Below are 24,666 nucleotides of genomic sequence, written 5' to 3'. Positions count from 1 at the left end.
CCATATTACGGCCATGTGAAACCAGTAAGTGTCTGGATTCAGCTATGTCCCAATTCTACATCTGAATAACAAAAAAAAAAGTGTATAAATGTATATCATGACATACTGTGCATAGCCTTCTAGTGACTAAACGTATGCCAAATGGCACCGGCATACACTGCATGCTCTTATGGGCAATATTCAATAGCATAGCCTGCCATGCTATTCTGTCCTGTCAAAATTCAGGATTCTTTTTTTTCCTAAGGAGATTCAACGATGGCAGAATTAAAAAGAATGTACATGTGTTAAATGTAGCTGTATATTATAGGTTTGGATTTATGTAAAGATATGAAAGGGAAAAAAACTCTTTAAAAAGTAGATTATCCAATGGATGCAGAATGGATTTTTTGATGGATTTAATTAAGAGACAGTGTTCAGTTAGATATATAGAAGTTTTATTTCATTGCCCAAAATTAGCTTTAGAGTAGTTTTTTACCCAATAGTTTTTTCGCGTTTTCTTTTTATTTCCCTAAAGGAATGTATTTATCTAATTAAAAAAACAAAAAAACAAAACATTACAATGACTATAAATAGAAAAAATGCAAATAAAAGCATCTCTAATTTAGAAGTAATAATTTGTTTGAAATAATTATGTAAGGTACAAATTAGCATTTTTATTTGTAAAATATTTTTTTTTTCCAATAAAAATTAGATTATTTTGAATGTTCTAAAATTCTTGTGCTTCTTTTTAAATAAACAATAATCCTAAAAGTTTACAAAAGCAAATTATTATTTTAAAAGACTGGGTCTAAATTTTTTTTTAAACTTTTTTTTAAAAAAAAAAAGTAGAGGATTATTGTGAATTATGAAGGGACAGTTGTGATGAAACGTGAAGGAATGTTTGTCAATAACTAAAAAATTGACTGATTTTATCCAGAGAGACTCATGATTTTTCATTTGTGATATAGCACTAAAATATTGTGGAAGTTTTCTTCAAAATTCAAGAAAATAGGAAACTTGAAATAAATATGTAAAGAGGACATTGGTGAATCAAAGAATCTCTTCTTTTAGCGACATACTTAATGAACTTATAAAGCTCATACATACTATTAATCTTTATAAAACACACAAATGGTATCATAGAATTATTATAACACAAGATCTTTCCATTTTCAGAATCATGTAGACAGTTACAGCAAAATTCAGGAAAGTATGAAACAACTATACATTTCAAAGGTCTTATTTTTGCAGGACTATAAATGTACAAATGGACCCCTCTTAAAGAGTGTTTATTGTAATAGAAGCATGGATTATCTGAAAAACTAGGAAAGAAGTTGTTGATTTGCTTGCGCTTCTCTCGGGGCAGTTGGTTGCCTCTGTCATTGTATCTTGCGAATGGAAATTCCTCTTAATCCTCATAAACCCTAGAAAAAAAAAAAGCACATTTTAGATGGAAATTAATTCTTGTATTTAGAAATTGTTATATAACTATAATTGACTTGAACTCTGGCCCTGGAGACAATATTCATGTCACACCTATTATTGATCCATTTATTCAGCGTGATCAACCTTTCAGGCTTGTGAAGATGACTGCATAAATCCGACGTCATTTTAACAGATAGCATAAGTCCGCAGGTTAATCTATGGGACCATGCACACATCCGATTTTTTTCTCTGACCATCTGTCCGAGGAAAAAAAAAATTGCAGAATGCTCTATTTGCCTCAGGACCGCACTACGATGACATCCAAGTGCAGTCTGATTTCACGGAATGATGTTACAGAGGAGGTGGAGAAACTTTTTTTTTTTTTCCTCTCCACCTGATCAGAGATAATAGGAGTGATTTTCTCATATGTGGAGAAAACAGTCATGTGACACTGGCCTTACACATACTATCACCACCATACCACAAAATAGTTTGTATACTGCAAAAATAAAAACATGTTGGGCAATGATTTGATACTGCCATTGTTGGTTTTGAACTTTACTATGCAATGGGAATGCAAACCATATATCTGTATTAGGTTCTGACTAGTGTCTACATTTCGCTGTGATCCTCTTGTTTTCTTGGCATGAGGGTCAACCACACACATGATATTTGCATACTTCCCAACATTTAGGCTACCACATGATAAACTCCTATACTCTGTGTGGGTCACTTGGAATAGTTATTGAAGCTGGAAGAACCAACAAAACTACTGTTTTAACTTGTATTATTTATTGTGGTTTACCAAATCCAAGAACCTACTAAAAGCAAAAGCTCCCGAGAATCACTTTCTGAACTTACATTGAGTACTTCAATTTATTTTCTTCCAGAATAAAAACTCTATTTCCATTTAAACATACATATTCTTTTCCAAAGTTGAGAGATAAAACCTGGTTATCACGATTTCTTCTTCTGTGGACATTTGGCCTCATTAAGACATCAATGCTTTATCATCAGTGATTTGGATCAGATTTTCTTTAGTATGTTAGTTTATATCATCAATGTTTTATCAGTGATATTCTTGTATACAAACAAAAATGTAAAAAAAATGCAAATGTTTCTCTTACACATTACAATGTTAAAAGTGGACTGCACATGGCTGGCACTTGAGTGCTGTCTGTAGTTTTCACGGACTCTTAGACAAGCATGGGTGATTATGTTCCAAGACTTGGTCTACAAAATATACTGACATGTGAACCGCACCATAAACTATAATGGGTATGGGTTCTATATGTGAAAAGCATGGATGGGACTTGGATAGTACTTGAAAAATGGACATCTGAAACAGACTGAATTACATAGAAGGATATTAATTTAAAGGAAAACAAAACATTAAAGTAAATTAATTCTTAATTATTAATATTAATGTGAAAAATTACAGTAAAGGAAAGCACTTAGAAAAATAGATTGGCCAATAGGTGATTTTAAGTAGTTAGCTGGTTCAGTCCTGACCTATAAATTGTAGGCTTGCATTTCAACCCAAGAGAGATGACAGAAGGACAGGGACCCAACAATGAAATACGCCTTAACGCTGGCTATTGGGCACACATATATTAGCCAATCTATGTGCCAAGTGCTTTCCTTTACTGTAATTTTTCATATTAATATTACAGAAAAAATTTTGGAAATATTTCATGTGTACATTTTGTAGCGCTTTCTCATGTTTCTATTACAGTAATGCAGTTTCAATGTCTTAGACCAATCACTCTTAGCAATTTAGGAGGCAACTTTGACCTTTTTTTACTATTACAATTAGTCAGTGATAATGACTGATAAAACTCTGATGGTAAAAACTGACATACAGACCAAACACTGAGGAAACTCAGATGGAAAACACTGGTGAACCACAGTCTACGTTTTCGCGTGTGATAAAATCATTAACATTTGAATGAGGCCTAAAGGTTATGTTTAGGACATTTCCTTTTCAAGCTTTGCCAAATTAGAAGAGAAAGGAACCTGGACATTGAGGTAGTAATCCACGCCTGACAGCCTACACATGAACATAAGCACGTAACACAAAAGGGAGTTAGGGCTTCTGTTCAGTGGAGGGCACCATTGGATAGAGTGTTGCTCAAAAGCTAAAAAATCCTATTGATTGCTTCAAACCCAGGTCATACCCAAACCCAGGCCCCTAGAGCGGCAAGGGAACAATGCTAACTACTGAGCCACCTTGGTACCAATATGTGTCTACCTTTTGAGAGTCACAATAATGTAATCATTTAGGAAAGCCATGAAAGCATATAAAAACATGCTGCAAAGTGTATGCCCCACCCTAGGGACAAAAATGCCACTGAAATAGCCTGCAACCACTTTACTACTGGGTAATATCTAAGCAAAGGTGACTCCAGGTAACATTCTGCCCATTTTGCATTACTACAGTATTATGTCCTTGTAGAGCATAATAATGACAACACATTGATGTCACCACAATTCTGTACACAGATATTGATGATAGCATGGCACCTACATGAGAGCACCTATACCCTTCATGACCATTATAGAGTATAATGTTTGCTTCTTCTTTAATATTATCGATGCCAGTGTAACCACTGAGTTTTGAAGCAGAAAACACTGATGGGGTTTTTACTGAAGCATCTTCTTTTGAGTTTGTTCATTTTTTGCGGAGGCTTTGTCTTTTTTTTATACTAATTATCCACTACATGAGCAACCTCTTCTCTATTGCGATATTCCCCCATGTAAAATAAGCCTATACTCATCTCCGGTGCTAGCGCCATTCCAGCGACATTAGCATCTAGTCTCCCGGTGCTCACAAGGCGTTGTTATGCACAGTTTCTTTTTTTAAGTGGTGAAAAAAAATTGTAAAAAAAAAAATTGCTTATATTTCCATTTTCCAAAACATGTAACATTTTCAATTTTCTGTCGATGGGGCTGTTTTACGGCTTAATTTTTTTTGTGCCCTGAGCTAATGTTTTAATGATTCCATTTTGTTTTGATTGCCTTTTATTGCATTTTTTGCAGAGTTTAAGCAGCAAAAAAAAAACCTTAATTCTGGCATTTAGATTTTTTTTTCTCATTACAGAGTTTACTGATCTGGTTCATTAATTTTATATTTTGATAGATTGGACTTTTATGGTTGCGGAGATATCACGTGTGTATTGTATTTCTTTATTTTTAATGGCAGTTGATTCTCTCTTTTATTTTTTTTATCATTTTCATATTTTTTCGTCTGATTGCTTGTCCTATACGCAGCAATATCAGCAGTATTGCTGTATATAGCAAAAATCACAGCGTACTATGAACATCAGCCACAGGACGACTTTCACAGGAATACAGAGGCATAGAGGTTTTCAACATCATGGCAACTCATCAGAAACCCTCAATCAGCGGCACAGATGAGCGGTTAGAACAGCATACCCCTCGGGCTGCGATGTAATTGCCATTGTCATAGATGTATAGCGGCATTTAACAAGTTAGCAGCTCCGCTCCACCTGCGGCTGTATATGGCAGATGATGGCTGAAAAACACAGCCATCACCTGTCAAAGATGTGGGCTCAGGAAGGCAAGGAGCCGACTCATGATGTACCAGTACGTCATATATTGATAATGGGTAAAGATGGATTTCAGGTGGAATCTACCAGAAAAAGACATTGAGTACACATACTGGAAGAATAACCTAAAATCCAGAAATCAACAATGAAGAACACATTGGCAAAAAGCATAACATGTGTTGCTTACTAGAGTCCTGGGTACTTGAGTGATACATGTGGTTTCTAAGCCATCCAGAAATGACTCTGGTTATAAAATAGTAACATCCATTACATGCCATTAATCTAATATCTATGGTGTAGCTGAAGAAATTATGCCATCGTATAGTTTGTATCAAAATAGGGAATAGATCTCCATCAACTTCTAGATTCTTTTCGCACTTATGTTAACTTTCAGGCTGTAATCCTAGGACAAAGTGATGTGATTTAGCCCTGAATTAGTTAAAGAATTCGTCCAAAATCCCTTACAACAGGAGAGAAGCTGTTAGGTGGCTGAGAATATTTTCTAATTTAGGCTTTATATATAAAGTTCCTATCATCTTCTCTCTGCATGTGTAGCTAATCTGGCCTCTCCAGGGAAATTCTTCTGCCCACAGCTGGGGCTTCATGATGGACTGACGCAGGCTTCCAAATAACATAATTAGAGTGAAATTTCAAGTCTAATCAGAACTTGCTGCCCTGAAGCAGAAAGTCTGAACTCCACTCATAGGTACTATTAATAGATGTCACTGGATTTCGTTATCACACTCCTGATAAGGAGGGGAACTAGCTGGAAAAAGTTTGGAAAACTTATGTTAAATCTAGTATGGATGAGCATAGCCTTCCTGTATGGTAGAGGGAGTGGGGCCACGACTTCATATTTATCCCTATGGATTTACACAAATCTGTAGGTGTTTCAGTACGTTTGTCAATATAGTGTATTTCATAACTCTTCAGACCTCATCTATAATAATATATGTAATGTATATATATGCTCTCGCGATAATTTTAACAATTTTCACTTGTTGGTCTATTTAGGGGCTGCAGGTTCTTTTTTAGTAGTAATAGGGTTAGGATCCAGATACCTATAGAGCAGGATATAAAGTGTCTCTCATACTCACCCTCTAAGGCCACGTGCACACGTTCAGTTTTTGGTATCAGTATTTGCCTCACTCCTTGTTTTGACTTACAATCAGAGGAAAAGTATAATAGAAACACGTCACCACTTCTGTATTTATCACCCACTCTTGGTTTTGGCTTACAAATACTGATGTGAAATACTGACCAAATACTGAACGCGTGAACGTGGTCTAATAAGAAATTTGTACCTTATGGCACTTAATGGTTTCCATATAGTACCTTAATTGTGACCGTACTTTACATATAGTGTTGTGTATGGGTATTGTATGACTTCTGTGCATTTCTGAATAAGTATTCTTTGGGTACAATATTAATTCTAAATTAATTTTTGTTTGGCAACAGCTTATGTGAGAATACGGGTACTGATATGGTACCCTGATTGACTAATACATCTCTGTGCATGAGAATTGGGATATATGAACACAATGTCTTTTAGACGCTGGCAACCCATTAAGTTTTTAATCAGAAGATGCTTCAGGAATAAGCAGGCTGTGTTTTTCATGAAGAGTACTTTAGCCAACTTCTCCGTGATCTTTTTGTGCCGGCTTTGCCACTGCTATTTATTTATTTGACTTCTATGTATAACATAGTGAACGGCTTCCGACTGGAAACCACCTGAAGAGTGCGGCTTTCGAAGCCTGAAGCTCCAAAAGACCGAACACATACACAATTATTTTCACATTGTATTGCATATGTCCATTCTTTTTAGCATTTCTTAAGTGCTTTTTCAGATGGATTTTGGAGTGGAATCACATTGAAAAAAGATGTTATGCTCACATACCCTTAAAGGTTTTAAAAATTTATTTACAGATATGAGAGATGGATAAAAAAAAATAAACCAATGGTGTACAGATGTAGCATTTCTTAAACTAGCAAACAAGAAACATATCATGATGCAAAAAGTGAGCAATTAAAGGGAATCTGTCATCAAGATTTTACTACCTCATCTGAGACCAGCATAATTTAGGAAAAGAAACCCTGACTCCAATGATGTATCACTTAGTTTACTAGGTGCAGCAGTTGTGACTTAGAGTTCTTTGATGTAGAAATGCAGCAGAGCTGAGAAAGCTTCCCCTGCCACCACCAGGGTCTGTATGTACATAGTCTATTGACAGTGAGCTGCTTATCACAGTAAGGGGCATGTCAGACAGTCTGTGCAGTGATCATGTCCTAGAGATAAAACCTTCACTGTAAGTAAACAACAGTACACAAATTGATAATTGCCACATGGTTAAATTAAGTTTTTTAACCTCTTCATCCTCCTGTCCTACATAACACATTCCCTTTAACAGGTTTTTGCTAACACAAAAGCAGCCATTGAACTTTTACAGCTAGGTTTCGAGTAAACCTTTTCTACATCTGGATATCTTGCTGCATTGTGCTGTTTATCATATTAATAAATTCCACATCTGTAAACTCACCCTCTCCAACCCTCTTGACTCCAGTGCAGGCCACTTTAGTAGTCACTGACAGGACAGTAAGTGCAATTTTTTGGCAGAATAAACTTTGTTTTAACTGAACACCCTAGAGTTGGATGCTCTCTACTGTGCATATATTGGACTATTTCCAAGATAGTTCCTTGGAGAATTGGACTGTGCATCCATTTATGCGAGTGCTGTCAGCCACCCGTGTTTTCCAAACAGTGTTGTCTTCTCGCTATTCAGTCACCTGGCCACTAAGGTCCTGAAACTGATCACAGCGGTAAAGTGATCGAAATGGCACACCATCAGAGCACATATCTAACTCAGTCACCCATTCCATTAACTCACGACTGCATCTGATAATGGACCTCAGCAGTCAGATGACTGACTAACTGGACATCATCTCTTACTGTCCCACTGAAGACCACCTGGGCAGCCAGCGCTGTAGCCACATGTGTTAGAAAAGATGAATATACTATATTTTACTAATTTTCAGCCATCTTTTGCCCGTAAAAGGCTCAGTGTTTTCCGGAACCAGTAAACTCAATAAAAAAATAGTCATATAAGTGCCGACCAGCCAAGAGAGTGTTGCATCACTGTATGGCTATGTGCCCAGGATGCAGAAATGCTCCGGATTTTTTCCTGAGCGTTTCTGCATCTCCCTGGCAGAAAAAACGCATGCGGATTGTACATGCGTTTTTCCTGCCAGGGACCAGCGGATGTGAAGCGTTCTTCACATGCATTTCCACATGCGGGTTGACAAGCGCTTTCCAAGGGATTTTAGCATCACTTGGAAGGTGCTTGACAACTTGGTCACACTATATAAAAATCCATGCAGACGGCATGGATTTATATAGTGTTACCCCAAAGAATGTCAAAAAATAAATCTATACTTTCCTTCTGATGGCCCCCGCAGTCTTGCTTCGCTCCTTCCTGGCTTGCCGGCAGCTCGCGGTACACTACACTGAATGACCTGCCGTCACATGACTATGACGTCAGCGCAGGTCCTTCAGTGTACCGCAATCTGCCGGCAAGTGAAGACAAGCGCACCGCGGGCCATCAGAAGGTAAATATAATATTTTTTTTTTTTTATTTTTTTCTTTTTTTTACAGGTTCTATGGTACCCGGGTCCGGAGGAGAGTCTCCTCTCCTCCACACCTGGGTACCATCAGCACGTTGGAATGCTTGGAATGCGCATCTGCAGATGCATTGATGTGGATTATATGCGTTCCAATGCAAGTCAATGGCAGCGAAAACGCAGCGCTTCCGCAAAATAATTGGTAGTGCTGCGTTTTTTTCCGCAATGATCATCCGCAGCGGAAATTTCCGCAGCATGTGCACAGCACATGCGGATTATCATTGGGGAACATGGCAGGCCTTCTACCAAGCGTTTTTTAAGCGTTACTGCAGCGTTTTTGCCGCTGCCGAAATGCTTAAAAAACTCATCGTGGGCACACAGCCTATTAGAGAACTGTGAGTGAAAAAATGAAGGTAACTGATAATATCTATTTGTTTATCTGTCTGTGTCTAAGACCACAAAAATCTACTTCAACTAAACTGACCCACATTGAATTTGTCCTCCAATGAACATAAGAAAATACAATTGTATCAGTTGTAGAAAACAAGAATAAAAATGTACTCTCTTCATCTGAAAAGGTATACCGGCTTGGTGTCATAGTATGAGCTGTAAGACACTTTTATTAGTTGTACTTATAATATGTCTTTTCTTAACTATGATGAATGAACTGGAAATGAAACAGTTAAATATTTAGTCATACTAGAGTTGTTCTCCCAAAAGGTGCACACAAAAAAACTACTGTTATGTGCATCCGGAGGCCATGATTGTTCTCAGAAGATGTTTTTAATAAGTTCTGCATTCCTAGGATAAGAATGTAATAAAAAGAATGATGTTAAAACTTTGCAGAATTGTTAACATTTCTCAATATTCTCCACACCCTATCGGAAATATATTGCACTGTATATAGTAAATTGTGTATTATATAGTACTAGTATATTTTATTTTTACTTCTGGCTGTATGTTATTAGCTCACATAGAGAATTTGTCTTAGATTTATTGACTTGGTTGTCCTAGCTAGCACCTGTTCACGCTGGTTTTGATGCGCCGATCATTCTGTTTGTAGCAAACTCCTCCTGACCTGAGTACTCCTACACGCATGAGCCTAAGGCAATTTAATTAGCTGGATCCTTCCTGCCCTATAAATTGTAAGCTTTTCAGCCTAGGAAAGGTGGCATTCTGGATTGGTTCCCAACAATAAGGTATGACTTGCCGATGGCTATTGGCCTTTCATGAATTGGCCAATTTATGCACTAAGTACCTTCATTTTTCTGTAGCAATATTGCAGTTCCATTTTCAATATTTCATATTTATAAAATATAGCATTCATGTATTTTCTATGGCAGTAATTCAGTTCCAATTTTCTAAATTCATTGTTTAGCATTTCAAAGTGCAGCCATTTTTTCTTAGATTTACTGATTTGTTTGCCCTAGATTGCACCTGTTCACACTAGTTTGGATGTGCCGGTCAGTTTTTTTTGTTTGTAGCACATAGAGAATTAGGTCTCTCATTTAAAGGGAATCCGTCAGCTGGTTTGTGTTTCCTCATCTGAGAGCAGCATGATGTAGGCAAAGAAAAGCTGAATCTAACAATATATCACTTAGTTTGCTGGGTTGCAGCCTTTCTGACACAGAGTTCTCAGATGTAGCAATGCAGCAGAGCTAAGAAAGCTAACCCTGCCCAAACCAGGCTCTGTATATAGAATGTCCATTTACAGTGAGCTGCTTATCACAGGAGGAGTCGGAACAGGTCTCATGTCGCCAGCTAGTCACAGCAATGATAATCACAAGGTGATAACTAGAGATGAGCGTTGTTCTACTCGAACTGTTCGCCAATCTCAAATTCGAGCTGTTTTGGGCGGTGTTCGAGCCGGTCGGCGAACACGAACAATTTGAGAAAAATTCGGCTGTTCGAGGTTATGTTCGATAACTGTTCGTGCACCAAAATCATAACTGGATTTTTTCTCAGTAATGATGAAAATTAATGTTAATACGCAGTTTGAGTGTACAGCGGGGCGGGGGGAGGGGCAGGGGATGGATCTCTGCAGGAACAATGAAGATCTCCATTTTTTTTTCTCTTTCCCGCATTTGCAGTGGGGAGGTGCAATCTGTCAGCCTATCAGCAGCGCACACACGGAGCGAAGTGCTTTTTTTCACACAAGCAAGGGCATGTGTGATTGGCAGTGTATGTCACATGTCCTTGCCCTATAAGACCAAGCCATTTTCCCCGTCGCCACCATTTTCTCACTGCTGCAGCTGCGTGTTAGATGGCACCGCTGTTGCTGTGTGCGCTATACCTTGTTAATTTCAAGCCAATTTTCGCACAAATATACAGATAGCTTGGGAGTAGGGAATAGTTGTGATTGCAGTCCTTTTAAGGACTAGGTTACAGCATTTCCTACGACTTTTATCAGGCAGGTCTGTGCTCTTAAATAGATAGATTGTGGGAGTAAAGACTAATTGTAATTGGAGTCCTTTTCAGGACTAGGTTACATCAGTTCCTATCAGTTTTTGCCAGGCAGGTCTGTGCCAGTGCTGTGCAAGTTTTTTTCACAGCATTTGGCTGAATCTAGCAAAGCTAATCCTTTTTGGCCTATTGCAGAGTGTGTTAGTCAGTGGAGTAGCCTAGATATACCACCTGTGTATAGAATACCAATTTTTTTACTGCACCTAGTGAAGTAAAATCTTTTGGGCATAGCATCATTCTATTAGTCCATCTATACTGACCTCCATCAGGTTGCAAACTGAATATAATTTTTTTCTGCATCTAGCTCTGAAAAAATATTTGGGCTTCTAGCAGTGTGTGGGACTTGGTTAATTAGTCCATCTATACTGACCTCCATCAGGTTGCAAATTAAAAATAATTTTTTTCTGCATCTAGCTCTGAAAAAATATTTGGGCTTCTAGCAGTGTGTGGGACTTGGTCTATTAGTCCATCTATACTGACCTCCATCAGGTTGCAAATTAAAAATAATTTTTTTCTTCATTTAGCTCTGAAAAAATATTTGGGCTTCTAGCAGTGTGTGGGACTTGTTCTATTAGTCCTTCTATACTGACCTCCAGCAGGTTGCAAATTGAATATAATTTTTTTCTGCATCTAGCTCTGAAAAAATATTTGGGCTTCTAGCGGTGTGTGGGACTTGGTCTATTAGTCCATCTATACTGACCTCCATCAGGTTGCAAATTAAAAATAATTTTTTTCTGCATCTAGCTCTGAAAAAATATTTGGGCTTCTAGCGGTGTGTGGGACTTGGTCTATTAGTCCATCTATACTGACCTCCATCAGGTTGCAAATTAAAAATAATTTTTTTCTGCATCTAACCCAGCCAATAGTTTTGGCCTAATACCACAGTTTGGCCACTCAGCTCTGCTCGGTTACCATCCATTGTTTTTTTGTGCAAACAACTCCAGAGTTGTGAATTAGTTAACCACCAAAATGAGTGGAAAAAGGCCTGCTGCTGGTGGAAAGGGGAATAGGCGTGTTGGGAAGGGGAAAAAAGGTTGTGTCCGTGGGGTAGGTGCAGAAGAAAGACCATCTTCCAGCCAAACTAAAATGTCTACTTCTTTTAGCGGACAATGTGATAAGATCCCTTTCTTACGGCCACGCCAATCGCTACAAATTCCAGATGAGGCACAAAAACAACAGGTGCTTCAACGGATATCAAGTGCTCCTTTAAGTGGGCTCTCCTCCACATCAACTTCAACATCACAAATACTCCAGTCCTCAAAGGTGTCACCCAAATCGCACTTGCTTCCTCACAGCTCCCAAATCTCCAGCTGCCCGTCTGAGTATGAGGTAGAACAGATGGTTGAGTCTGCAGAGCTGTTTACTCATACTATAGCCTGGGAATCAGAGGTCGACTCCAGCGCTTCTGTGAATCCAGACGAGGAAATGATCTGCACTGATGCCCAGAATCTTTATGAGTCGGATCCAGGACCAGACGCAGAAGGTTCTGACCATAATGTAGACCCTCATTCCCAAACTGTAACTCCTGTTGGTGGAGACAATGAGGAAGACGATGATAAGACTCAAATACCTGATTGGAGCGACAACTTTAGTTTTTTGTCAGGGCAGGAACAGGTTGGCTCTGAGGACGACGGGTGTGATAACGCACAGGGTGATGATGATGAGGTCGGAGATCCCACTTACTGTCAACCCACAGTCAGCCAAGAGATGAGGTCAGCAGAGGAGGTGGAGGAAGATGCTAGTGACGACGAGGTCAGGTTGCGCCTTCCTGGACAGAGACGTAGTACTGGAAGCACGTCAACAACTGCATCCTCAAACACAACTCTGCCTCTCACCACAAGTCGTGGTGGCTCTTCAGGTCGCATGGGTGCTAAGCCTTGCATAGCCTGGGCATTTTTTCAGATCGATAAAGATGACCCAACTCGTGTTATCTGTAACATTTGTCAGCAAAAGCTAAGTAGAGGCCAAAAAATACATAGTTTGAGTACTTCATGCATGAACCGGCACATGGACATGAAGCATAAGTTTCAGTGGGAAGCTCAGTGTGCTACAATGCGGTCTAGCCGGCCGGGCCAACCACCGTCTGCCATATCTTGTGCATCCCCGGCCTCTTCATCCTCTGTGACTGGGGGGACAGCAGTCACACCTGTTTTGGGGCGCAGACCTGCCACCTCTTTACCCGCAACAGCCAGCGTGATTGGCAGGTCATCATTTTCTTTGGAGGTGGTAACACCAGCTGGTCTTGAGCGCTGTCCGACATCGATAGCACCACCTTTGGATCAAGGCAACCTAACATGTCCGCCTGCATCTTCCTCACAGACCGGCAGTTTGCCGGGGACACCCTTATCAACCCCGTCTAAGCACAATAGCCAACCCTCGGTCCCTCAGATGTGGACAAGTAAAAGACCATTTCCTCCTAGCCATGAGAAAGCTAAGAGGTTGAATTTCACCATCTGCAAGCTCTTGGCTACAGAAATGCTGCCTTTCCGCCTGGTGGACACAGAGGATTTTCGAGACCTTATGTCCGTCGCAGTGCCCCAGTACCAGATGCCCAGTCGGCACTACTTCTCAAAGAAAGGTGTGCCTGCGCTCCACCAGCATGTCGCACACAACATCACCGCTTCTTTGAGAAACTCTGTGTGTGACAGGGTGCATTTCACCACAGACACTTGGACGAGTAGGCATGGACAGGGGCGTTACATGTCGCTGACTGGGCACTGGGTAACTATGGTGACAGCAGGACAAGGGGCTGCTGTCCAAGTCTTGCCGTCCCCACGAGTTGTGTGTCAATCCTCTTTATGTCATTTTTCCTCCACTGCTTCTGCCTCCTCAACCTCCTCTCGGTCTTCCACCTGCACCCAAAGCCTGTCTGGTCATGCCACAAGCTTTCTAACTGCGCAGAAGGGATCCTGCATACCTCCTTACTATGCTGGCAGTAGGGCTCAACGTCATCAGGCGGTTTTTACATTGAAATGTCTGGGAAATGTGAGTCACACAGCTGAGGAGTTGTGGTCAGCTCTGGAGAACCAATTTCATGAATGGTTGTCTCCACTGGACCTGAAACCAGGGAAGGCCGTGTGCGACAATGCTGCAAACCTGGGTGCGGCCCTTCGCCGGGGCAATGTCACACACGTGCCTTGTATGGCTCACGTGTTGAACCTGGTTGTCCAGCAATTTTTAGCCCACTATCCCAGACTAGATGGCCTTCTGCAGAGGGCACGGTCGCTGTGTGCTCACTTCCGCCGTTCGCATCCCGCAGCTCAGCGACTTACATCTCTACAGAAGTCGTTGGGCCTGCCACTTCACCGGCTAAAATGCGATGTGCCTACCCGGTGGAATTCAACTCTGCACATGTTGCAGCGACTGTGGCAGCACCGACAAGCCCTGGTGCAATACGTTCTGACGTATAGCCTGGGCCAACGAGATTCAGAGGTGGGGCAAATCACGCTGGAGGAGTGGTCTCAGATCAGGGACCTATGCACCCTTCTGCACAGTTTTGAAATGGCGACGAAGATGTTTAGTGCTGACGATGCCATTATCAGCATGACTATTCCGGTGATTTACATGCTGGAGCACATGTTAAACAGAATTCGGAGTCAGGTGGTGGCACAAGAGGAGGTGGAGGAAGTAGAGGAGGAGGAGTTGTATGCGGAAGGGCTAACATCTGCAAGGTCCAGACGGTCGGCAGCACCAGGGCGGCAGGCATGTGAGGGTGGGGGAGATGATTTTACCAGGGCGCATGGTAGCAGCCAAACTAGTGAGGAAGGTGCAGGAGCCCAGGAAGAAGTGGAGGACGAACTGATGGAAGACTCATCAGATGAGGGAGACCTTGATCACATTTCTGTTGTGCGAGGTTGGGGGGAGAGGACAGAGGAAGGAAGCATGATTGTTACCTCGCCACCAACACAACAGGGACTTGGTGCTCCTAGATGCGCAACACACATGAGTGCCTTCTTGCTGCACTACCTGCAACATGACCCTCGAATTGTGAGAATTAGAAATAATCCTGACTACTGGGTTGCCACACTGTTAGATCCCCGGTACAAAAGTAAATTTGCAGAAATTATTCCTGCCATAGAAAGGGATGCACGCATGCAGGAGTATCAGCAGAGACTGTTGCAGAATCTTACATGTGCTTTTCCACAAAATACCAGTGGTGCACGTAGTGAATCTCACAGTTCCAACTTGCCAACCGTGGTCTGTATGGAATTGTTCAATAAAGGGCCCAAAATTAAGATAACATAGATGGGAGAGGTCTCTATGAATAGGAATTCCTAAGTATTTGATACCCTGTGAGGGCCAGGCAAAGGGAAAGTTGGACTGGATGGAATCCTATATGGATTTAGGGAGGGAGACATCGAGGGCCTCAGACTTCGCTGCATTGATTTTAAAATTTTACCATGTAACAAAGTGATCTATTTCAGCCATAACAGCAGGGATGGATATGTGTGATTGAGTGATATATACTAGGACATCATCAGCAAATAGAGAGCACTTGTACTCGGTGCCTCCCACCTCAATCCACCTAATATTGGGGTTATGGCGAATTGATGAGAGCAGGTGCTCCGTCACTAGGATGTATAAGAGAGGGGACAGAGGACATCCCTGCCTTGTCCCATTGGTGATTGTGAAAGGTGATGAAAATGTTCTGACGCACCCCCTGGGCCTTGGGACACCCGGAGCCGGACCCTTTTTGGTGGATGCTGGTGGTTGTAGTCTTCGTGGCGGCGATCCGGTTCCGTGGCTCAGGGCGGTCAAACCAGTGGCAGAACTATTTATGTGGTTTTGATGTTTAAATGTCCGACTACGCCACCCGTGGATTGCGGTCAGAGTGAACCGCCGCTACAAGGCAGACCGCTAAGGCTGGTGTTGTGGGTGCAGCAGAGCGTAGCATAACTCCCCACGGGAGGAGTATAGCCTCAGGGCAGTGTATGCGGAGGATGGGGGTGATGGTGCAGGGCAGCAGCAGTAACGACACAGAGTCAGTGATGCAGTTCAGGGCCTTTACTCACAGTTCTTATTATCCAGACCACGTCTGCAGGTAACGGCTGCCCACGTCGTACTGTGCTCACCAGGTGAGGGGCTCAGACAACTCCCAGATAACTTTGGAGCGCTTCACAGGACCCCCTTTGTGTGTCCTTTGTCTGGCCTTTCTTACCAACACTTCTGTCCGGCTGCCTCGGGCCTCCTCTTGGTAAACTTGGCGCCAGTTTCCCTGACCCTATGTGGTGCCTTCCTAGCGGGTGGAGCAAGGGGCTGCGCCACATAAAATGTCAGAGCCTCCGGTTTCTAGCTGAGGGTCGTTTCCTGCCTCCACTAGTTCGGGGACCGGTCTCCCCCTTTGGCCTGACCCCTCCACGCAGGTGGATTCGGGCGTGCGGTGGCGACTCGCCCGTCCGCACCCCTGGGATCCCTTCATTCCTCGTTCCTGGAGCCTTCTCCGCTCCTCTTCCTTCCTTCTCCCTCTTGCAGGCCTGGGCCTCTGTTACTAGGCCCGCCTCCGGAGCAGAGCTCATGCAGAGCCCCTGCTCCCTGCCACTTCTGCTCAGACTTCTCTGCACTGAACTAAGATGGTGCCCACCTTTTATACTCCCTTCTCAATGCACCCAGGAACTGCTTCCTCCCTGCTCCTGCACTGCAGGGTTCCCATTCCTCAGTGTTCCCTCCCCCCACTCCAGCCAGGGACAGGGACTGTCGTGCCCATCTCAGGGGCATATTGGTCGCCCTGCCCCACGGCAATGTGGTGTAATGCATGCAGGTGTCGGGTCCTGATCCACACTCCATCCTTATCTGAGAGTGAGATATCACACCTCTGGGTGAGGTGCAATACGTCTGTAGCAACCGAGCCCTCGGTGCTACAGTTCCATTTATCTTCAGCCTAGGTGACGTATTGTGATACAGGGCCGTGATTTTGGCTATAAAAGGGTCCCCTAGACCCCTACCCCAAGCTTTTTAAGAGAATCATATATGGCGTGCCAGGAGACTCTATGGAATGCTTTCTCAGCATCCAACGAGAGTATCTACTTACAAATTTTTAACTGCATCTAGCCCAGGAAATACTTTGTGCCTAGTAGCAGTGTCTGCTAGTCAGCGGATTATCCCGGCTGTTAAGCAAGCTACACCACCTGTAGTTTGGACACTTAATTTTTTCAAAGGAAATGCTTCGGGACCACGGGATACTTAGTGAAGAGCATCAGGAGGCACCCCAAGGCATAGGGGCTGGGACTGGCACTAGGATGCCTTGCAGTGGACAGCCGAGCTCGATCCTTATAAAAGCTTTTTAACTGCAGCAGCTTTAGTGGACGCTACTGGAGCTGGAATTACGCGGCTGCTGGCATGAGACTTGCCCTCCAATAGATCCTTGTAAATGGATTTAAAGTGTATTCATTCAAATTAGAGGGACAATTTAAATTAAAAAGCTTAGAGCTGCCTCCACCACAGGGGGGCTCTCTCGACCCACCAGCGGACAGGCACCAGTATTGGGAGAGGGGGGCTGGCCGTCAGGGTTCACCGCGGCTCTGGCACAAACCCGGCGACACGGAGGTGGCACGGGCAGGAGCGGACTGGCCGTGTCGGCTTCTCACTTTTTGGATTTTAGAAGGGCATGACATGCCTATATCTGTGTCTCCCCCTCCTTTTACTCCTCCACCTCTTTTCTTTTCGCATGACTATATGTACTTGTCACTTTTCCATGTGTTAGTTGTGTCTTCTGAGCAGTTTGTCAGCTTTTGGACACCTTTGAAGGTGTTTTCTATGTGTTTCTATGTGTTTTTGTTTGCCTGCCATTGGTTTTAACGGTGTTCGAAGGTGTTCGACGAACAGTTCGGCGAACACACGGGTGTTCGACGAATCGAACCGAACTCGAACACTACGGGGGTTGCTCAACACTAGTGATAACACCTTCATTGTAAGTAAATAGCACACAGCTTTATATGTGACACATTGTTGAAATCTGTGTTTAAACCCCCTACCTCATGCTGTCCTCAGATTACAAAGCAAAAAATTGCTGACAGATTCCCTTTAATTTATTGTCATGAGATCCAAAGCTGGAGATGTTTGGATTTAGGATCTTGCTGAATTACATTGTCATTATCTCCCCATGAAAAGTGCAGGGGAAACTTTGAGAAAAATATTGCTCTGCATCATTTTTTAAGAGTTACTATGCAAACAATAGAAAACATGTTCCAAAATGCACATAGATAACAACTTATTCATGAATTGTATGAATAATTCTGTATAAAGACGCAACTGAAGTGCAGTTCTTTGGCCACATTCAATTTCATATATCAACTCAACTGTCCTAAATTTCCAGGACTTGAATAATTTTTTGGAAACGGTCCCAATAAATTTGCGGTGTTCTAGGCCAAAAGGAGATTGATGTTTACACAAACAAATTGTCATTTTTTGGGCAGAAATATGGAGATCCAGAGAGGGACCGAGGGTGGAGGTGGAGTTAAAGCATCCTTGAATTGCCAAAAATATTGTTGGTATCTTTGCAATTTCAAGGGATAAAATTCTACTGTGTAAATAGGAATAATCTATATTCATAGTTTGTAATCCTGCAGCGAAAAAGAACAATCATAAAGATTAAGGATTACTTATGGATCAGCTTTTTCTTGCACCTGTATGCGACATGTTGGAACCACATGGTAAATATACCATGAATAGTAGTAGAACAATGGTAACAGAGGTTGTATCAGTAATAATATGTAAGAATTAGTAATGATAGTGCTGGTGTACATTACTAGTAGCAATAATAATGATAGTAATCTTACCTGTTCTTTTCCCTATATATTGTGTACCACTTGAGGAACTTCTTTGTACTGTGTAGTTTAGGGTGTAAGCAGTATTGTTGTCCTCTGAGCCGAGATACATGCATGGTTACACTAAAACATAAAGAGGGGATATGAAATAATATGCTTTATAGTAAAATCCAAGAAAAAAAATACACAGTACATAGATCAGAAACCTTTTAAAAAACAGATTCATTTTCTTGCATGTATGTATTTATTACTGTATGTGAAATACAGTCACATCAAACCCTAAAAATGGGCTGGACAAAATTGTTGGCACCCTCAACTTAATATTTGGTTGCACACCTTTTGGAATAAATAATTGCAATCAATCACTTCCTATAATAATCAGCAAGGTTCTTACATCTCTCAACTGGAATATTTTGAACCACTCTTCTTTTGCAAACTGCTCCAGGTTTCTCATATTTGAAGAGTCTCTTCTCCTAACAGCAATTTTAAGGTCTCTCCACAGGTGTTCAATGGAATTTAGAACCAAACTCATTGCTGGCCACTTCAATAGTCTCCAGCGCTTTGTTTCCAGTCATTTCTGGGTGTTTCTTGAGGTATTTTTGGGGTCATTGTCCTATGATACAAACCCAGCTTTGTGACATTGGACACTATATTGTAAACTCAAAATCTTTGGTAATCTTCAGATTTCATGATTCCGTGAGCACAGTCAAGGCACAAAGTGCCAGTGGCAGCAGCGCAACCCCAAAGCATCTTTAAACCTCCACCATATTTAACTGTAGGTACTGTGTTCTTTTCTTTGGAGACCGCATTCAGTTTTCGGTAAGCCGTAGAATGAAGTGCTTTACAAAAAAAGCTCTATCTTGGTATTATCTGTCCACAAGATGCATTTCCAGAAGGATTTTGTCTTACTCACGTACATTTTGGCAAACTGCAGTCTAGCTTTGCTATGTCTCTGTGTCAACAGTGGGTCCTCCTGGGTCTTCTGCCATAGTGTTTCATTTCATTCAAATGTGGATGGATAGTTCGTGCTGACACTTATGCACCCTGAGCCTGCAGGATAGCTTGATTGGGGCTGGTTATCTACGATCCAGACTATCCTGTGCTGGAAGCTTTCATCAAGTTTTCTCCCGGGAGATTAGCGACAGTTCCATGGGTTGTAAACTTCTAGATTATGTTGCGTACCATGAATAAAAGAACATCAGGGTCTCTGGAGATTGACTTTTAACCTTGAGATTGTTGATATTTTTCAACAATTTTGGATCTCAAGTCCTCAGACAGTTCTCTTCTTCTCTTTCTGTTCTCCATGTTTAGTGTGGCAGACAAAGGCAAATAATGCAAAGATTGAGTCAATTTCTCCCCTTTTTATCTGGTTTCAGGTGTGATTTTCATATTGTCCAAACCTGTTACTTACCACAGGCGAGTTTGAAAGAAACATCACATGCTTGAAACAAAATGGTTTACCCACATTTTTGGAAAGGTGCCCACAATTGTGTCCAGCCCATTTGGGGGTTTTGTGTGAAATGATGTCCAATTTGCCTTTTACGCTCAGTTTTTTTTTTGTGTTTTTCCAATACACACAAAAGAAATAAACATGTGTATAACAAAACATGTCTAATTGCAATAATTTTCTGCGTGAAATACTTCAGTTCTGGAATAATTTCAAGGGTTAAAACAAGCACGTTCGCTCAACACTAGTGCCAACACTTTTGGCTATCACTGTATATTGCATTATGTTGCGCAAACATTAAAATACCCAGCTAGTGTAACAGTAGTACAAAGAAGAGCTCATTCTTTGCAAGATCTGCCTATACTATCCCCCCAGTAATCAACAAGTTATTACCCATGATGTGGTTAAGTAACGTTAATTCCTTTAAGCTTCATTTTCTCACTGATGCTAGCAATAGTAGCAGTAACATTTGTATTTTTTAAAATAGCTTCTTTACCTAACCAGTGGTATTCGCAATTTGGGGAAAGAATCAGAACAGGCGACACATGCATTTTAACCTCTTCTGGACTAAATGCCATAACTATAAGGTGCATGATCCTGGGCTTTAACCCCACACCATTGTAAATTCATGGCATGGCACTAAAGCTCCTGCAATCTAGTAAAAATAGATAGGGTCTCCAGCTGTCAGATGTAGCAGGGGATCCTGAGGTACAAATAGAAGTGGTTTATCACCGTTTCTGTCTTCTATTTTGCTTGCTCAATGAGTACTATGTAGTGTACAGAGGCAACTGCGCAGCTGATGTTTCTGCAGGACCTGGCAATCACATTGATCTCTGGTGGTTTGCTGGCATAGCAGAGCTGCTGACTCCTATCAGCTCTGCTAGCGAATTTTGTCACTGTGTGCTGTTTTACCCTGTCACCAAGGCTCCTAAGGATGGTCCAGTTAAAGTGGGAAAATAAACAATAATAGGCATTTGATGGTCTCTTGGCGGGCAAATTATGTAAAAAAATATTTACGTGAAAAATATGCAAAAAGTGATTCAAAGTAAAGTCTCTACTGTAAAAAAAAATCAGATTTTGTTTTTTTAAAACAATACATATTACATACATGTAAGAAGAAAAAACAAGAACACATATTAGGCATCTACAGAACTATAATAACCTGAATTTATTCAACAGGTAATTTGGTATGTAAAAGGAACATTAAAAAAAAATAATATTTTCCATATTTGCATCGCAAAATAAAATTAATATAAATTACACGGTAATTTGTATGTACCCCAAAACAGCGCTAAAAAGTAATACAATTTGTCAATCCTAAAAAAAAAAAAGCCTCTTGCAGACACATCTTTCAGGCCGGGTCATTAAAGGGTTAAATGAACAGTTTAGATTAAAAGAAACAGAAATGACATCTTATTCCGAAGCCGATATTGCTCTCCTCTTACACAGGCAGGACATAAAGAAACAATTCCTATGATCTGTCAACACCAACAGATGCGTGTAAATGCCGTACATGCCAGCCTTACTGCATCACTGCTAGCCTGCCCTTTTATAGTTAGGAAAACATGACCACTCCATTACATATTGTTCTTGCCTTTCTCTTCATTCATAATATAGGCTATTCTATTTATATTTTCCTATGGCAAATCTCGTCACTTAAAGCTCTGTAGACTTCTCTTCCTGCCACGAGACCACTTTTAATACCCTAATATTAAAACTTACTATGTCCACAGTTCTTCAAAGAATTGTATATAAGCTCACACATAACATTGTAGAAAAAGAAAGCAATAAAAAGCAAACAAGTATAACTAATTCTTAAGAGTCTTCCAGGGCAATACTTGGAATGGGCTTAAAATCTCTATTACTAGAGAGAAGTAGATATATTTGTGCAGTGGCGTAACTAGAGTCCGATGGCTATATATATGTAGATTGTGAGCCCTCGCGGGCAGGGTCCTCGCTCCTCCTGTACCAGTCGCCGTCGCGTTTTGTTAAAGATTATTGTAATTGTTCTTGTATGTATACCCCTTTTTCACATGTAAAGAGCCATGGAATAAATGGCGCTATAATAAATAACACACACATACAGTATATATAAAATTTTGTATGATTTAGTAAAGGGTTACAACTTATTAAAGATTATAATCACTGATAAGACCCCCTTTACATGTGCTGCAGCTCCCTGTGGGTCCTTCGCTTGCTCCCTCTAATCAATCTTTATATCTTCCGCCACTAGGCCTTTGTCAGCCAAATGGGGTAGGAAGCACATCAATGACAAGATATCATGCCCCCTGTGACTATACAAGGCCTAGTAGCTGGAAGATCCACAGAGGGAAGAGTGACCAGATAGAGTGACCAAAGGAAGTGGAAAAGATCTGCAATTGCAGAACATGTGAGATACAGGTGAGCATAGGCTTTCATTCTTTCTTAACCTCTTGTTAGCATTCCATTTATTATACCTTGGGAGAGACCTCAGAGCATAATAAAAATCATTTCATGAATATTTTGATTTGGACAATTTGAGGTAATCAGCCTGAATAGAATTTCAGAAAGTTAGGTCATTTCTATTGTGACAAAGTCACTGGCAAAGTACTGAATGGAAGATGTGTAGCACTGAGATTGTTAGCTCCAGTAATTAAACATAGAAAAAAAGTGTTCCAGCACATGAAGTATAGAAAGTGGTTAATCAGCCATCTTTAGTGCTAGGGTGATTAAACACCTGTAGAAAGGGAGGAACTCAGAGGATAAAATCCCAGCCTTTTAGAGCATTTGGTGTGGGGTGGGCCTGGGGGCACAAGCTCTGGAACTGTGGTGTTCATGTTAAGGAATGCTAAACCTTGGGTCATTTTGTTCCTGAAGTGGGCAGTTACCCGTAGCAACAAGGACTGTGTCATACGTTATGTTGTGCTTTTCCTGTTATGCCGGGAAGGCAGTGTTTGTTTTGCTAACATTGCCATGATTTATGCAGTGCTCCCCTTCATGACCGAAGCATTTTCCGTTTTTGCATTTTTGTTTTTTGCTCCCTTTGTTCCCAGAGCCATAGAGTTTTTATTTTTTGGCCAATATGGCCATGTGAGGGCTTATTTTTTGCGGGACGAGTTGTACTTTTAAACTCCATTACTAGTTTTACCATATCGTGTACTGGAAAACGGGAAAAAAAATTCCAAAATATGCAATACCACAGATTTTTTTTGTTTATTTATTTATTTTTTTTAAACCACGTTCACTGAATGCTAATACTAATCTGCTATTATTATTCTCCAGGTCATTACGAGTTCGCAGATACCAAACATGTCTAGGTTCTTTTTTATTTAAGTGGTGGAAAAAAATCCAAAGTTTGCTAGAAAAAAAAAAAAATGGCGCCATTTTCCGAGACCCGTAGCGTCTCCATTTCTCTTGATCTGGGGCCGGGTGAGGGCTTATTTTTGCGTGCTGGGCTGACGTTTTTATTGATACAATTTTGGGGTAGATATGATGTTTTGATCACCCGTTATTGCATTTTATTGCAATGTTGCGGCGACCAAAAAAAAAACGTAATTCTGGCGTTTGGAATTTTTTTCTCGTTATTTCGTTTACCGATCGTATTAATTCTTTTTTTAATATTGATAGATCGGGCGATTCTGAACGCGGAGATACCAAATATGTGTATGTGAGATTTATTTTTTATCATTTTATTCTGAATGGGACGAAAGGGGGGTGATTTAAACTTTTATATTTTAAATTTTAATATTTTTAAAAACATTTTTTTAAAACTTTTTGCATGCTTCTATAGTCTCCATAGGAGACTAGAAGCAGCAATTACCTGATCGACTCTGCTACATAGAGGCGATCTATTCATCGCCTGTATGTAGCTGAAATGCTCCTGTGCTATGAGCGCCCACCACTAGGTGGCGCTCATAGCAATCTTTTCATGACAACCACTGGGGTCTGCAAAAGACCCCGGGTTGTCATGCTGACCCATCGGTGACCCGCGATCACGTGACGGGGTCACCGATGGGCGGGGTAAGTGACGCGCTTCTGGCGCGGCGCTGTTAAATGCCACTGTCAGAGATTGACAGCGGCATTTAACTTGTTTACAGCCGCGGGTGGATCACGATTCCACCCGCGGCTGTTGCGGGCACATGTCAGCTGATTATTACAGCTGACGTGCACGGTTCAGTGGGGGCTCACCGCCGGAGCCCTCACTGAACCGGGTGTCATGACACAGGATGTATTAATACGTCATGTGTCATTAAGGGGTTAATAAAACTTTGGAAGATTTAAAGAGACAGTGTTCCTGTGTCTACCTTTATGTGCAACCAAATGAGCCGATCTACCACACTATCTCACTATCTATTACTCATACCCATTTGCAAAAATTAGGCGAAACATGAAGTTAGAAAAAAAAAAGTGCCATTTTGTGAAAACC

At 41.2% G+C, this 24,666-nt stretch overlaps 1 protein-coding gene across 1 annotated transcript in view; it reads right to left on the bottom strand.

The window, feature by feature from the left end:
• Positions 1-24,666, bottom strand: part of CXCL14 (C-X-C motif chemokine ligand 14) — a 40,661-nt gene that overhangs the window by 711 nt on the left and 15,284 nt on the right. The window contains exons 3-4 of the mRNA XM_073649537.1: positions 18,827-18,937; positions 1-1,403 (exon numbers count right to left, since the gene is read on the bottom strand). The exon at positions 1-1,403 is cut by the window's left edge and continues 711 nt beyond it. Coding sequence (XP_073505638.1) covers positions 1,388-1,403; positions 18,827-18,937 — 127 coding nt within the window. The 3' untranslated portion in view covers positions 1-1,387. The remainder of the gene's footprint in view (positions 1,404-18,826; positions 18,938-24,666) is intronic.

This window comes from Phyllobates terribilis, unplaced genomic scaffold (assembly GCF_046119375.1).
Source record: "Phyllobates terribilis strain yellow unplaced genomic scaffold, ASM4611937v1 Scaffold_10__3_contigs__length_209671492, whole genome shotgun sequence".
In the NCBI taxonomy this organism is placed as follows: Eukaryota; Metazoa; Chordata; class Amphibia; order Anura; family Dendrobatidae; genus Phyllobates; species Phyllobates terribilis.
This window is presented reverse-complemented; position numbering and strand designations above follow the sequence as displayed.